This window comes from Bufo bufo, chromosome 10, assembly GCF_905171765.1.
Source record: "Bufo bufo chromosome 10, aBufBuf1.1, whole genome shotgun sequence".
NCBI classification, from domain to species: Eukaryota; Metazoa; Chordata; class Amphibia; order Anura; family Bufonidae; genus Bufo; species Bufo bufo.
Window position 1 is genome coordinate 131,791,903 of NC_053398.1, and position 16,492 is coordinate 131,808,394.

The 16,492-nt window shown below is 45.8% G+C and overlaps 1 protein-coding gene across 2 annotated transcripts in view; it reads right to left on the bottom strand.

The window, feature by feature from the left end:
• The window catches only part of DPY19L3 (dpy-19 like C-mannosyltransferase 3), a 43,513-nt gene extending 27,272 nt beyond the window's left edge, over positions 1-16,241 (bottom strand). Inside the window, exons 1-4 of one of the 2 annotated variants that reach the window (XM_040409951.1) lie at positions 15,996-16,241; positions 12,181-12,320; positions 4,294-4,418; positions 352-442 (exon numbers count right to left, since the gene is read on the bottom strand). In XM_040409951.1, coding sequence (XP_040265885.1) covers positions 352-442; positions 4,294-4,418; positions 12,181-12,283 — 319 coding nt within the window. In that variant the 5' untranslated portion in view covers positions 12,284-12,320; positions 15,996-16,241. The remainder of the gene's footprint in view (positions 1-351; positions 443-4,293; positions 4,419-12,180; positions 12,321-15,995) is intronic. The other variant, XM_040409952.1, reaches the window with a different exon arrangement.
• Positions 16,242-16,492: the final 251 nt, after the last annotated feature.

The following is a 16,492-nucleotide window of genomic DNA, read 5'->3' on the forward strand; positions in this document are numbered from 1 at the left end:
CAGGTGCCTCATTGCTCTAAAACATTAAAAACGAATAGTTCTAATTAAACATCACAGAGCAATGCAGGATGCAGAGGGTTAACTATCCGGGAGATGGATCGGAAGCTCCGGCAATGCTCCTAACCGGGACTATCTGCCGGCTGAACAATCGCCTGACTCCGTCCTCCTATCCCACTGACTAAGTGCGCACCAAATGACTAATTCATTCTTTCCAGTGGCAACGGGGCCTCCGTATGGAAGTAATGCCATGTGAAATAACTAGGTTATGCCTCCTTCATGACTTCACAATGGGAAAGTGCAGGCTTGTTAAGAAAGTTCCTGACCCGTAGGTTTGGCCGCCAATGACAGTACCTTGTGTGATGGACGGGGAGTGAAGCATCTGCTTATAATATGAATAATACAGACCGCACTCCGTCCTGAAGGAGATTTCTCTCTCCACGTCCTATAGAGACAGAAAACAAAATGACAGAGGCTTAAGCAATGCTGACAGTTCACAGGTATCCCGCTAGACAAGTGTGCCGATGTTCTTAAAGGGGTTGTTTAATCAGAAGCAACCCCATGCAAACGGCAGCTGCCCCCGGTCCCGCTCCCTACAAACAGCTAATTTTGCTGGCGAAACCCCCTCAGCCATTTTCCTGCCAGGAGAGATGTATTATATGAATGGCTGTCCGTGTAATAAAAGGATGGTTTGAGTCCTCCAGTACAAGACACCCCCCCAATGGAGTCCAATATGATTATAGGCAAGATCGGTGTCACTACCAGAGCTTTGGGACGTTCTCACAGCTCTGTTTCTCCACCCCTGTGATGATGTCACTACTAGAGCTGGGAGGAGTTCTCTGTTTCCTTCCTCCCAGGTGTTCCTCCTGCGTTTGATTTCCCTGCCTTTATATTCCCCCTCCTCCTATTGTAAGGTGTGGATTATATTTCTCATTTGAGTTGTAGCTCTTGCTTGAGTATCTTCCCTTGTATGCTATCCTTTCACTGGACCTGTGTTCTGCTGCAGCAAGTACTCCGGATATTGCCAGCCTGTCTTTGGATCCGTCTTCACTGCGGCTGCAGCCCCTTCAGCTAAGTGTGCAGACATTGTTGTGTATCTGTGTGTTTTCTGACTGGATCCGAGGCGACCACGGTTCCCTCCATATACTGAGCAGGGCACCGGTGGCCGTGCCCCTTCCACTATTGTAGGGGTTACAGTGGTCATCAGTCTTAGGTACGCGGGCATGCCTCCTTCCACCATTTGGATCCGGGCATGGGCTTAGCAGCATAGGGAGAGCTTTGAGGGTCTGACAGGGGTCACCCTTTATCCTCCCTAGTTTGGGTCCGGTCAGTAGCTCTATTTTCTGTGCATGCTCTTGTTGCTCACATACAGCCGTGACAATCGGTCTTCATGAGACAATCCCTTTAAAGGGCATCTGTCATTAGATCTGTACCTATGACACCGGCTGACCTGTGACATGTGCGCTTGACAGCTGAAGACATCTGTGTTGGTCCCATGTTCATATGTGCCCGCACTGCTGAGAAAAAGGATGTTTTAATATATGCAAATGAGGCTCTAGGAGCAACGGGGGCGTTGTCATTACACCTAGAGGCTCAGCTCTCTCTGCCACTGTTGCGTCCCCTGTCCTGTCAAACAAGTGCAGAGGATGCAACAGTTGCAGAGAGAGCTGAGCCTCTAGGTGTAATGACAACGCCCCCGTTGCTCCTAGAGCCTCATTTGCATATATTAAAACATCCTTTTTCTCAGCAATGCGGGCACATATGAACATGGGACCAACACAGATGTCTTCAGCTGCCAAACAAACATGCGCCATGTCAGCCTGTTTCATAGGTACAAATCTGCTGACAGATGCCCTTTAAGGTGCAGTAATAACCTGCTGCTGACAACATCTTCAGCCGTCAGTGCGGCAAATCTGTGGATTTCACACTGCACATTGCAAAGGATGAAAAATCTGTGACAAATCAATATCAAACTAACACGCGGCGGATTACAGAATCAATTCTATGCCCATTTTTCCTCTTTTTTACTGTACTGCAAATTGCTGAAGATTTTCCCTGCAAAATCTGAACTGAAGATACGAAGTATTTCTGGGTGAAGCTTTGGCACCACAGGAGCAGCACTGACTGTAGTCATACGTGATGTTGTAATGAGGTGCCCAATTTCAGGGCTGAACTGTATGGCAACTCTCTGGTCGCATCACTATATGGACGTGTTGTGCAACTCCTGAGACTTAGCACCCCCAGCCGGTTTATACTTAGAACCCCCCCCCCCCCCCCCTGGTTTATACTTAGAACACCCCTCGGTTATTACAAAGCAACCGCTCGGTTATTCATTAACACCCCCCTCGGTTATTACATAGAAACCTCATGGTTATTCCTTAACGCACCCTCGGATATTACTTAGCACCCCCCTCGGTTTATACTTTATCCTCAGGATAGCCCATCATCAGCTGATTGCCGGGTGTCCTGCACCTTGCTGATCAGCTGTTCGGTGCACACAGCTCCATCAGCACAGTAGTGGAGGGAGCACAATACTACAGCGCTGCTCTCATTGACATCATTGGGGGGGTGATCAGCTAGTGAGGGTCTGTTCTGAGGATGGGCCATCACTTAAAAAAAGTATGGACAACCCCTTTAAACTACAGTTTTAAATTCCTAACACCAGAAACGGGATGCCTGCCTAAGGGAGCATTCACACGACCGTGTTTGTCTTCCGTGTCCGTTCCGCAATTTTTGCGGACAATACCCATTCATTTCTATGGATATGCAAAAATTGCGGAATGCCTTTCATTGTCATCCGTGTGCTGTCCCGTTCCGTGTGTCCGTTCCTTTTATTTTAGAACATGTCCTATACTTGGCCGCAAATTGCGGTCCGCGGCCCCATAGAAAGTCAATAGGTCCGTAAAAAACGGATAGCACACGGAAATGGATCCGTATGTCATCCGTTTTTTGCGGACTCCTGGACTGAAAACATTCTAGGAAACCTCATTTCAGTTTTTTGCGGAACGTGAAAAACAGATGACACACGGAAGCACCACGTCCGGATTATACGGACTTACGTAACGGAAAGATAACTGAAGACATACGGAACACACGGATCCGTGATTTGCGGACCGCAAAACCAACACGGTCGTGTGAATGCTCCCTAAATATATTTATATTTTTTTAACAAAAATGCCAGACTCCACCACTAGAGGGCTCTGCTGCCTTTCTCTTCTGGTTTCACCATGCTGTGAGAGGAGGCTCCATGATGACAATACATATAGTGATAGTATCATCATACAGTGGGAATACACGTCTGAAAAATCTGACATCTGCCGTGGATTCAGGTTCTGCAGTGGGCTTGCATTTGTACACGCCGTGATGAGGAAGTGCCATTCAATGGGACCAATCCATACGTGGCCAGCGATGTTAACAGCACATAGGCCTTTTTCACAAACTATTTTTTTTAACTTGTAATTTCTTTTAGTTTTTTTCTGGCAATTTTCACCTCCTATACAGAAGCCTATGGGGAAGAATGGCAGCAACAAAGAGCAAGCTGCACTTTGAGCCAAACTGCCATCAACCAAGTATCTGTGCATTGTAGACTCTTCAATAATCTGCTATAGACTTAAAGGGCATCTGTCAGCAGTTTTGTACCTATGACACCGGCTGACCTGTTACATGTGCGCTTGGCAGCTGAAGACATCTGTGTTGGTCCCGTGTTCATATGTGCCCGCATTGCTGAGAAAAAGGATGTTTTAATATATGCAAATGAGCCTCTAGGAGCAGCGGGGGGCGGGGGGGGGGGTCACCATTACTCCTAGAGGCTCTGCTCTCTCTGCACTTTGAATGGCAGGGCCAAGCAGTGAAAACGTGATCACGCCAGACCCTGTCAAAGTGTAGAGGACAGGGCAGTTGCAGAGAGAGCAGAGTGTCTAGGTGTAACGGCAACGCCCCCGTTGCTCCTAGAGGCTCATTTGCATATATTAAAACATCCTTTTTCTCAGAGATGCGGACACATGTGAACATGGGAGCAACACAGACGCCTTCAGCTCCCGAGCGCACATGTCACAGGTCAGCCGGTGTCATAGGGACAGATCTGCTGCCGTTGAATTAAAAATATTTTGACAAAAAATAAAAACACCAACAACGTCCCCACACCGGACATAAGCCAGAAGAGAGCCCCCCTCCGTCAGGGTAGTGCGGGCTGTTGTACCAGTTATTTTACTGTACAGGAAAATCCTATGATCTGTAGCAGGGGCTCTGGAAGCCCCACATTACGTATGGTACATGCCCGATTATACTGCCCTTTACCTTAATACTGGAGAACCACAAGTCATTCTCATGGAGGGTGGCGACATAATACGAAGTGACCAGACCCAGGCACAAAGCCAGCGAGCCTCCTACGGTGTAACACAGGGCGCTCCATGATGAGCGGCCTGTAAAGAGAGAGAGAGGGATACAACAGGATTATTACATCATATCCAGCACCCACCTCCCCCTCACTCCTCTCAGTAGCTCCCCCCTTGTGTCCTACTTTATGTTCCCAGATTAGCACACAGAACACCCCCACCAGCTGTGACATGTGCTGTGGAGGGAGCGGGCAGGGCCACATAGTGCTCGGAACATAATCCCCTAGCCCAAACCTCCACCAAATCTACTCAAGCCAAAAGCATTTATCACCTATCCACTCCCTATTCCCCCAGCCACACGACAGCAGCGAGGAAGAGTCTGAATGTGCTTGGAGGCTTCTTTTATATGTGAGTGCAGCTCTGGAGTAAAATACAGGATGTAACTAAGGGTCAGGACTGGATAAGTAATGTATGTACACAGTGACTGCACCAGCAGAATAGTGAGTGCAGCTCTGGAGTAAAATACGGAATGTAACTAAGGATCAGTGCAGGATAAGTATTGTATGTACACAGTGACTCCACCAGCAGAATAGTGAGTGCAGCTCTGGAGTAAAATACGGAATGTAACTAAGGATCAGTACAGGATAAGTAATGTATGCACACAGTGACTGCACCAGCAGAATAGTGAGTGCAGCTCTGAAGTATAATACTGGATGTAACTCAGGATCAGTACAGGATAAGTAATGTATGTACATAGTGACTGCACCAGCAGAATAGTGAGTGCAGCTCTGGAGTATAATACAGGATGTAACTCAGGATCAGTACAGGATAAGTAATGTATGTACATAGTGACTCCACCAGCAGAATAGTGAGTGCAGCTCTGGAGTATAATACTGGATGTAACTAAGGATCAGTACAGGATAAGTAATGTATGTACAGTGATTGCACCAGCAGAATAGTGAGTGCAGCTCTGGAGTATAATACAGGATGTAACTCAGGATCAGTACAGGATAAGTAATGTATGTACATAGTGACTCCACCAGCAGAATAGTGAGTACAGACAGCTCTGGAGTATAATACAGGATGTAACTCAGGATCAGTACAGGATAAGTAGTGTATGTACACAGTGACTGCACCAGCAGAATAGTGAGTGCAGCTCTGGAGTATAATACAGGATGTAACTCAGGATCAGTACAGGATAAGTAATGTATGTACATAGTGACTCCACCAGCAGAATAGTGAGTGCAGCTCTGGAGTATAATACTGGATGTAACTAAGGATCAGTACAGGATAAGTAATGTATGTACAGTGATTGCACCAGCAGAATAGTGAGTGCAGCTCTGGAGTATAATACAGGATGTAACTCAGGATCAGTACAGGATAAGTAGTGTATGTACACAGTGACTCCACCAGCAGAATAAACATTCAGATAGTAGGTGACGGCAGCATCTTTCTCCATAAAGTGACAAATGTACAAAAAAGGCCACTAAAAGCAGCACCGCTTTGACTACGCCGTAGTCTTTGTCCAGCATAGTATGCAGTCTTACTCCGCACATTTATAAGACACAGGTTTGACGCCCACAATTCACGTAACCAATCACAAAACTTAAAAGGCTTCCAATAGAAGTGCACCCACTAGTGATTATCCACCAATGAACAGCTCACCTCATGCTTCATGTCACAGCTTGGCGTCTCCGGTTTCTCCACGCGCATGTCTCACAAATGACGAGTCCCGCCATACCTCGGCCCTATCTAATCATGTGATCGCCGCTACGATCACATGTTCACTCTCCGGTTTCCCTTCAGGTCCGACTTGTCAGACGTCCGCTGCAGTATTTGCGCAATCGCAGAAGCCACAGTTCCCACGCTCCTCCCCGGAGTCTCTGGGTCATGTGCTTGCATCCAGATCACACGATCGGGCCGCGCGTGCAGCAGCCGGTCAATCTAACCGGCATATAACACCACAAGCGTCATGTTACCTAGGTAACCAACGCCACAAATGGTAAACTTATACAATAGGACGTCTGTCAAGTGGAATTGTTCTCAATTTACATATTATCACACTTCAATTAAACATGAAAGTGGTTTAAGGAGCGCTGGTGTGGCGTTTGCCAGCGCAGGATTCTCTCCAGGTGGTGCCCAGTTTGTCTTTCAGCTGCTTGAGGTGGTCCTGAGGAGGAATTATTTCCTCTTCGGGGACACCTTTTATCGACAATTGCGCGGAACGGCGCTGGGGTCCAATGTGGCCCCCACGTACGCGAATATTTATATGGCTGGTGTTGAGGACGGACTGGTGTACCAGACAACATTCATGGAGGATCCTGTGCTGGTGGCGCTACATAGACGACATTTTTTTTAATTTGTACAGGTTCAATAGAAGATTTGGAAAACGTTCATAGGCATCTCAATATGAGCATCCCGGGATTGCAGGTCACCAGGACTGTGTCTCAGAGCGAGGTCAAGGTTTATGTAGAAGAGGGATGTATCAAGACAGATTTATACCAAAAATAGGGCTGCAGCCAACGATTATTTGAATAATCGATTAGTTGTCGATAATTTCATTGATTAATCGATTAATCGGGGAAAAACACCAAAATGACAAAAAAAAGGGGTTTATATGATTTTACTTGAAAAATGATGTTCAAATTTTGCATTACACTGTAAAAAAGACAAGTTATGGGGGTGATCTGTAGATGGCACTGTTATGGGGGATCTGTGGATGACACATTGTTTTTGGGATCTGTGGATGGCACTGTTATGGTGGGGATCTGTGGATGGCACTGTTATGGGGGGGATCTGTGGATGGCACTGTTATGGGGGGGATCTGTGGATGGCACTGTTATGGGGGGATCTGTGGATGGCACTGTTATGGGGGGGATCTGTGGATGGCACTGTTATGGGGAGGGGGATCTGTGGATGGCACTGTTATGGGGAGGGGGATCTGTGGATGGCACTGTTATGGGGAGGGGGATCTGTGGATGGCACTGTTATGGGGGGATCTGTGGATGGCACTGTTATGGGGGGGATCTGTGGATGGCACTGTTATGGGGGGATCTGTAGATGGCACTGTTATGGGGGATCTGTGGATGGCACTGTTATGGGGAGGGGGATCTGTGGATGGCACTGTTATGGGGAGGGGGATCTGTGGATGGCACTGTTATGGGGGGGATCTGTGGATGGCACTGTTATGGGGAGGGGGATCTGTGGATGGCACTGTTATGGGGAGGGGGATCTGTGGATGGCACTGTTATGGGGAGGGGGATCTGTGGATGGCACTGTTATGGGGAGGGGGATCTGTGGATGGCACTGTTATGGGGAGGGGGATCTGTGGATGGCACTGTTATGGGGAGGGGGATCTGTAGATGGCACTGTTATGGGGAGGAGGATCTGTTGATGGCACTGTTATGGGAGGGGGATCTGTGAATGGCACTGTTATGGGGAGGGGGATCTGTGAATGACACTGTTATGGGGAGGGGGATCTGTGGATGGTACTGTTATGGGAGGGGGATCTGTGGACGATACTGTTATGGGGAGGGGGATCTGTGGATGACACTGCTATGGGGGGGGGGATCTATGGATGACACTATATAGCATCGTATGCTATATGTGTCATCCACAGATCTCCCCCATAACAGTGCCATCCACAGATCCCCCTCCCCATAGCAGTGCACAGATCCCCCTCCCCATAGCAGTGCACAGATCCCCCTCCCATAACAGTGCCATCCACAGATCCCCTCCCCATAGCAGTGCACAGATCCCCCTCCCCATAACAGTGCCATCCACAGATCCCCTCCCCATAGCAGTGCCATCCACAGATCCCCCATAACAGTGCCATCCACAGATCCCCCTCCCCATAGCAGTGCACAGATCCCCCTCCCATAACAGTGCCATCCACAGATCCCCTCCCCATAGCAGTGCACAGATCCCCCTCCCCATAACAGTGCCATCCACAGATCCCCTCCCCATAGCAGTGCCATCCACAGATCTCCCAATACACCGGCCACATCAGTATTCAGACTATTCCTTAACTGGCAGTAACTTTTACTTGAACTTTAGATCGGCTCTATGAACTTTATTACCTTACAAATACAATGAAGCTCCAGTAACAGGCAGAGCAGGCGGCGTAACGTCACTCACTCACATGACGCGCCTGCTCCGCCCACTTTATGAATGAAGCAGGCGCGTCACGTAAGTGGTGTAACGCCGCCGCCCGCTCTGCCTGTTACCGGAGCTTCATTGTAAGTTAGTAAAGATGCGCTGATTTAAAGTTACTGCTGGTTAAGGACCCTGATTGCCCGCTCCCGCCCCGCATAGCAACGAATCGGCCGATTATTCGATAACGGGATTAGTTGACAACGAATCTTGTTATCGAATATTATCGATAACTTCGATTAATCGTTGCAGCCCTAATCAAAAACCTACTGACAGAAATAATCTGTTAGAATAGGGTAGTAATCATCTGCGCAAAATGGTGGAATCACTTCCATGGAATCAATTGCTCAGAGTCAGGCGGGTGGTCTCTGATGATCAAACATTTGATATAAGGGTGGAAGAGATGTGTAAAAGATTCATGGATAGAGGCTATCCCTGTGAGTTATCAAGAAGGTCATGTAATGAGATAAAGATGACTAATAGAGACAGGACATTCCATTCTTCAGAGTACAGAGGATTCCATTTGTCTCTACGTTTGGTGATCATAGTGGTAAAATAGCGAATATACTAAAAAAAAGAATGGCATACGTTATATAAAGGGTCGCCCTCTATCCGTGAGTTTGAAGCACCTCCCTTGAAGCTAACCTTAGAGATCGATTGGTGAAAACCGATCCAGGTAGTGCACAAGTAGATGGACAACAATATCTGGCTCCACCTAAAAATGGCAATTTCCCTTGTTTGGGGTGTTGCAATTGTGGCAATATGATTAAAGGTGATACTTTTATGCACCCCTATACGGGAGGGAAATTTAAGATCAAGGGATACTATACATGTAGATCGAAGGAGGTCATTTATAGGATTCAATGCCCATGCAGCTTGATCTACATTGGAGAGACGACAATGGAGATCAGGGAAAGAATCAACAAACACAAAAGTACTATTCTATCCATTCACACGTAATTTGGGTCCGCATTTGTTCCGCAATTTGCGGACCCATTCACTTTCAATGGGGCTGGAACGGATGCAAATTCACATTTCCTGGATCCGCATCCATTTTTTCGGGATCCGCATCCGTTTTTTCGGGATCCGCAATTTCGTTTCTGGAAAAAATAGAACATGTCCTATTCTTGTCCGCAATTGCGGACCAGAAAAGGCATTTTCTATTATAGTGTCTGTGATGTGCGGATCCGCAAATTGCGGATCGCACATTGCAGGTGTCCGTGTTTTGCGGATCCGCAATTTGCAGATCCGCGAAACACTTACGGACGTGTGAATGGACCCTAAAAGAATGATGGAAAAGCTGTGGCCATTCGATAAATTGAGAGTAATTGACTCGGTGGGAATACTGAGAAGAGGGGGCGACAGAGAAATGATTCTTAGAAAAAAGGAATTAAAATGGATATTCACATTAAGAGCATCACAACCTTGAGTTTAATGTAAGTGGTAAGTGATACACATGGAGGTGATGATATGTAAATTGAGAACGATTCCACTTGATAGACGTCCTATTGTATAAGTTTACCATTTGTGGCGTTGGTTACCTAGGTAACATGACTCTTGTGGTGTTATATGCCGGTTAGATTGACCGGCTGCTGCACGCGCGGCCCGATCGTGTGATCTGGATGCAAGCACATGACCCAGAGACTCCGGGGAGGAGCGTGGGAACTGTGGCTTCTGCGATTGCGCAAATACTGCAGCGGACGTCTGACAAGTCGGACCTGAAGGGAAACCGGAGAGTGAACATGTGATCGTAGCGGCGATCACATGATTAGATAGGGCCGAGGTATGGCGGGACTCGTCATTTGTGAGACATGCGCGTGGAGAAACCGGAGACGCCAAGCTGTGACATGAAGCATGAGGTGAGGTGTTCATTGGTGGATAATCACTAGTGGGTGCACTTCTATTGGAAGCCTTTTAAGTTAGGTGAATGTGAATAATAATCACCCATTGTGATTGGTTACGTGAATTGTGGGCGTCAAACCTGTGTCTTATAAATGTGCGGAGTAAGACTGCATACTATGCTGGACAAAGACTACGGCGCAGTCAAAGCGGTGCTGCTGTTAGTGGCCTTTTTTGTACATTTGTCACTTTATGGAGAAAGATGCTGCCGTCACCTACTATCTGAATGTTTATCTGAGGGCGACTGTGGATCTGGTGCCAGAGACAGGCTGCTGCATATCTTCAGAATTGAGTCAGTAAGGTACAGAAGTGCTGCTCTACACAGAAAATTACTCTACCAGCAGAATAGTGAGTGCAGCTCTGGAGTATAATACAGGATGTAACTCCGGATCAGTACAGGATAAGTAATGTAATGTATGTACACAGTGACTCAACCAGCAGAATAGTGAGTGCAGCTCTGGAGTATAATACAGGATGTAACTCAGGATCAGTACAGGATAAGTAATGTATGTACACAGTGACTTCACCAGCAAAATAGTGAGTGCTGCTCTGGAGTATAATACAGGATGTAACACAGGATCAGTACAGGATAAGTAATGTATGTACACAGAGACTCCACCAGCAGAATAGTGAGTGCAGCTCTGGAGTATAATACAGGATGTAACTCAGGATCAGTACAGGATAAGTAATGTATGTACACAGTGACTCCACCAGCAGAATAGTGAGTGCAGCTCTGGAGTATAATACAGGATGTAACTCAGGATCAGTACGGGATAAGTAATGTATGTACACAGTGACTGCACCAGCAGAATAGTGAGTGCAGCTCTGGAGTATAATACAGGATGTAACTCAGGATCAGTACAGGATAAGTAATGTAATGTATGTACACAGTGACTCAACCAGCAGAATAGTGAGTGCAGCTCTGGAGTATAATACAGGATGTAACTCAGGATCAGTACAGGATAAGTAATGTATGTACACAGTGACTTCACCAGCAAAATAGTGAGTGCAGCTCTGGAGTATAATACAGGATGTAACACAGGATCAGTACAGGATAAGTAATGTATGTACACAGAGACTCCACCAGCAGAATAGTGAGTGCAGCTCTGGAGTATAATACAGGATGTAACTCAGGATGAGTACAGGATAAGTAATGTATGTACACATTGACTCCACCAGCAGAATAGTGAGTGCAGCTCTGGAGCATAATACAGAATGTAACTCAGGATCAGTACAGGATAAGTAATGTATGTACACAGAGACTCCACCAGCAGAATAGTGAGTGCAGCTCTGGAGTATAATACAGGATGTACCTCAGGATCAGTACAGGATAAGTAATGTAATGTATGTACACAGTGACTCCACCAGCAGAATAGTGAGTGCAGCTCTGGAGTATAATACAGGATGTAACTCAGGATCAGTACGGGATAAGTAATGTATGTACACAGTGACTGCACCAGCAGAATAGTGAGTGCAGCTCTGGAGTATAATACAGGATGTAACTCAGGATCAGTACAGGATAAGTAATGTATGTACACAGTGACTCCACCAGCAGAATAGTGAGTGCAGCTCTGGAGTATAATACAGGATGTAACTCAGGATCAGTACAGGATAAGTAATGTATGTACACAGTGACTCCACCAGCAGAATAGTGAGTGCAGCTCTGGAGTATAATACAGGATGTAACTCAGGATCAGTAATGTATGTACACAGTGACTCCACCAGCAGAATAGTTATTTTGATTATTTTCTATAGGTAAGCAGGTGTGTAGAGATGGGTCATATATACATCTACTAACCAGTTGTACCTTTTACATTTGGCTTGGAGGTTTTGATAGTATGGTTGCTGTTGTGACTCTGTTCAGATGCATTATTTCTCTTCCTCTGCCGCACAGTGGTCATTGTTCCAGCACCTTTTACATAATTCTTTGACAGATACCTGTAGACAGACGATAATATCAGTGAAGATCTAATTAATCATTTCTGCTCTCAGTCTATGGTAACACTAATGGAGGACTGCAGTCTACAGGGCACCGGAGGCTCCTGAACTGTACAGAAATATTCTATGTAAAGATGAAGCTTCATCACTGTATGAAAACCCTCTGAACAGCGCTCTCGTATATATTTATTGGTTCAATTCCTCACTATTTTCCCCATCTCTGCTTGCTGTCAGTGTATACGTGCATACACAGTCAATCACCACAGAGGGAGGATGGGATGCCCACCCCTCGTGGGCTTATAATTAGGATGTAGCTGTATTCTTTCATCCCTCACATTAGCCAAATAGTATACTATGTATCTGAGGGATCAGAAACCTTCCGCACTCCACCTGCTGTGAAACTACAACTCCCAGCATGCACACTTACTCAGCTGTTCTTATTTTTTTTAACAATCTTTTTATTGTAATTTTCAATTACAGGAAACATAAATAAAAGGTATAACAAGTAATGTCATAAAAAGAAAAGAAAAAAAGTGCAAGTGTATTTCAATAAAAGTTTTCAATTTTTTAAAGAATTGTGTGTTTTTTTTCTTTGTTTAATGTGTCTATTCTCTCCATACCCATCATGTATTTCATTTGGGATATCACTTCTGCAGCTGTGGGCGTTGTCTGGTGTATCCAGGAGCTACTAATAGAACAGAATGGATTATTTCTGGGATTTGTGATGTTTGATTTTTCCCGTCTTGTTCTTTGTAGTGAAATATATATGATATCGGGTCTAGTGGTAGATTTATTTACTCAGCTGTTCTTGTAGCCGCCATAGAAGTGAAAAGAGGATTCTGGGAGTCGTGTCTCAGAACAGCCGGATGCTGGAGGTTGCTGAGCCCCGATTTGTCTGGTTGCATTGATTTTCAGAATCCGCACTCAAAGCTTCCTGGACGAATCAGGAGGCAAAAGTGGCTGCAACTATGACGGTCACGTCCGACACAGCCCCACATTTCATCAGCTTTCTAGAAAAGAACGTTGCAAACCACAAAAATGTTACATCCGCAAGTACACACTACATACATATACAGTATATACATACACTACATACATATACAGTATATACCTACACTACATACATATACAGGATATACCTACACTCCATACATATACAGTATATACATACACTACATACATATACAGTATATACATACACTACATACATATACAGTATATACATACACTACATACATATACAGTATATACATACACTACATACATATACAGTATATACATACACTACATACATATACAGTATATACATACACTACATACATATACAGGATATACACACACTACATACATATACAGTATATACATACACTACATACATATACAGGATATACATACACTACATACATATACAGGATATACATACACTACATACATATACAGTATATACATACACTACATACATATACAGTATATACACACACTACATACATATACAGTATATACATACACTACATACATATACAGGATATACACACACTACATACATATACAGTATATACACACACTACATACATATACAGTATATACACACACTACATACATATACAGTATATACATACACTACATACATATACAGGATATACACACACTACATACATATACAGTATATACATACACTACATACATATACAGTATATACATACAGTATATACATACACTCCATACATATACAGTATATACATACACTCCATACATATACAGTATATACATACACTCCATACATATACAGTATATACATACACTCCATACATATACAGGATATACACATCCCCACACTACATACATATACAGTATACACATACACTACATATACAGTATATACATACACTACATACATATACAGGACACACATATACAGTATATACTAGGGTTGTTGCGGGTATCGAAATTTCGATACCCAATCGATACTTCTGTCCCGGTATCGATACGATACCGGGATTTCCATTTTTTCGATACTGGGCTGCGCTTCTGCGCAGTCTAGTATCTCTGAACATGAGAGCGCTGCTCTCAGCGCGCTCATATTCTCTCAGCAGCACGGGGAGAAGGAAGCAGTCTCTCCCTCCCCCTGTGCTGCTGCCGCCGCTGCCACCAATGAGAAGAGAGGGGTGGAGGAGGGGCGGGCGCACTGCGCCATCAATGATAGTACTTTTCCTACACAGAGCGGCGCCCAGCGATGTCCCAGCACTCACCATTAGTCCTGGGCGCCGCTCCGTTTGCCCGCTGTGCCCCATTACTGTCTCCTCTCCTGCTCCACATGCTGCTGATTACTATCGGAGGGATGGGGAGGAGACATCAGCTTCTCTAGTGGGCGTTCCTTCCTGCGCTGCGATTGGACAGCGCTACAGCCAGGGAGAAGGAACGCCCACTAGTGAAGCTGATGTCTCCTCCCCATCCCTCCGATAGTAATCAGCAGCATGTGGAGCAGGAGAGGAGACAGTAATGGGGCACAGCGGGCAAACGGAGCGGCGCCCAGGAATAATAGTAAGTGCTGGGACATCGCTGGGCGCCGCTCTGTGTAGCCTAATACTGAAAGTCTGGACCCAGGAAAAGTAGACTTTAACCCATAATACAGGAGGCGGGTGCCGGTAGCAGAATCGCATTGCCGGCATCCTGCCCCTGACACCCGCCTCCTGTATTAAGGGGTAATTATCATTGGTGGTGCAGTGTGCCCCTTCCCCCCCCCCCCCCCCCTCAACCCCGCATCCCATTAAAATCATTGGTGCCGGCCCCTCTCTACCACCCCAGTATTAAAATCATTGGTGGCAGTGGCCACAAGGTCCTCTCCCCTCCCCCTCATTGGTGGTGCAGTGGCAGCTTCTGATCGGAGCCCCAGCTGTGTAAGCCTGGGGCTCCGATCAGTTGCCATGGCAGCCAGGACGCTACTGAAGCCCTGGCTGCCATGGTAACATCCGTGATGCTGTGTGCACAGAGCCCAGAGCAGCAGGGACAGTGTGAAGTCCTAATTACCCTGATAGAGCTCTATCAGGGTGAATAGGACAAGGGATGAAAAGATCCCAGGTTCTGGCCCATAGGGGGGGGAATCGTTATTAAATAAAAAGTGTAAAAAAAAAAAGGAAAAAAATACCCCACCAACATATGAAGTATGAATCACCCCCTTTTCCCAATTTCACATATAAAATGTATAAATAATAAACATATTACATATTGCCACGTCAGAAAAGTCCAAACTATTAAAATATAAAAAAAATCTATGCGGTGAACGCCAGAACAGAAAAAATAAAAAAATACTGCGCGATTCGCCATTTTTTAAAATGCAGAATGCATGTGTCTTTTTTTTTTTTCACGTGGTATCGAATGGTATCGAGTATCGCAATACTTTTTCATGGTATCGAAACCGAATAAAAAAATTGGTATCGCAACAACTCTAGTATATACACACACTCCATACATATACAGGATATACACATCCCCACACTACATACATATACAGTATATACATACACTACATACATATACAGGACACACACATGCATTCTATACACACATGATGCACACAGACACATTATACTGATCACATCACTGCAGCCACCAATAAGACAATAGAGCCGCCGCTCAGCCCATGCACCCCCAGGAGGATGCCCCCCTCACACCCACCAGTAATACAGAACACCCTGTATGTCCGGGTCAGGATTCGCGCGTCTGAGGCCTCCGCCGCCAGCGGGCTAGCCTGAATCCCACCGGTGAAAAAATGGGAGCTGATGGCGGCGGGGGCGCGTCTGGTTTCCCTGGCAACCAATGCTAGGCCTCATCACCCATCCCGTCAGGCTGACTAAGATAAGCTCCGGTGGTTTTCTCTCTCCATTTGTTGAAGTGTTCCAGGCAGACAGCGGCTTTTGCCTGGGAGAGCTGGGAGTTGTAGTTTATATGAGTGTTTTGAAAAAGCACTTTCTGTCAACAAAGACCACAACTCCCAGAGGCCAGCGCGGTGGCAAACTGGAAGCGCTTACAACCAATCAGCAGCATTTGTTAATACAGCAGGTTAGGCTGTACTAGTGGTACATTCCGCGGTATCGTGTAGTTCGGTTGACCTGCAGGATGCAGCACATTCTGAAGAATTGCACCAGTCATTTGCTCTTCCGACCTGGTACTAG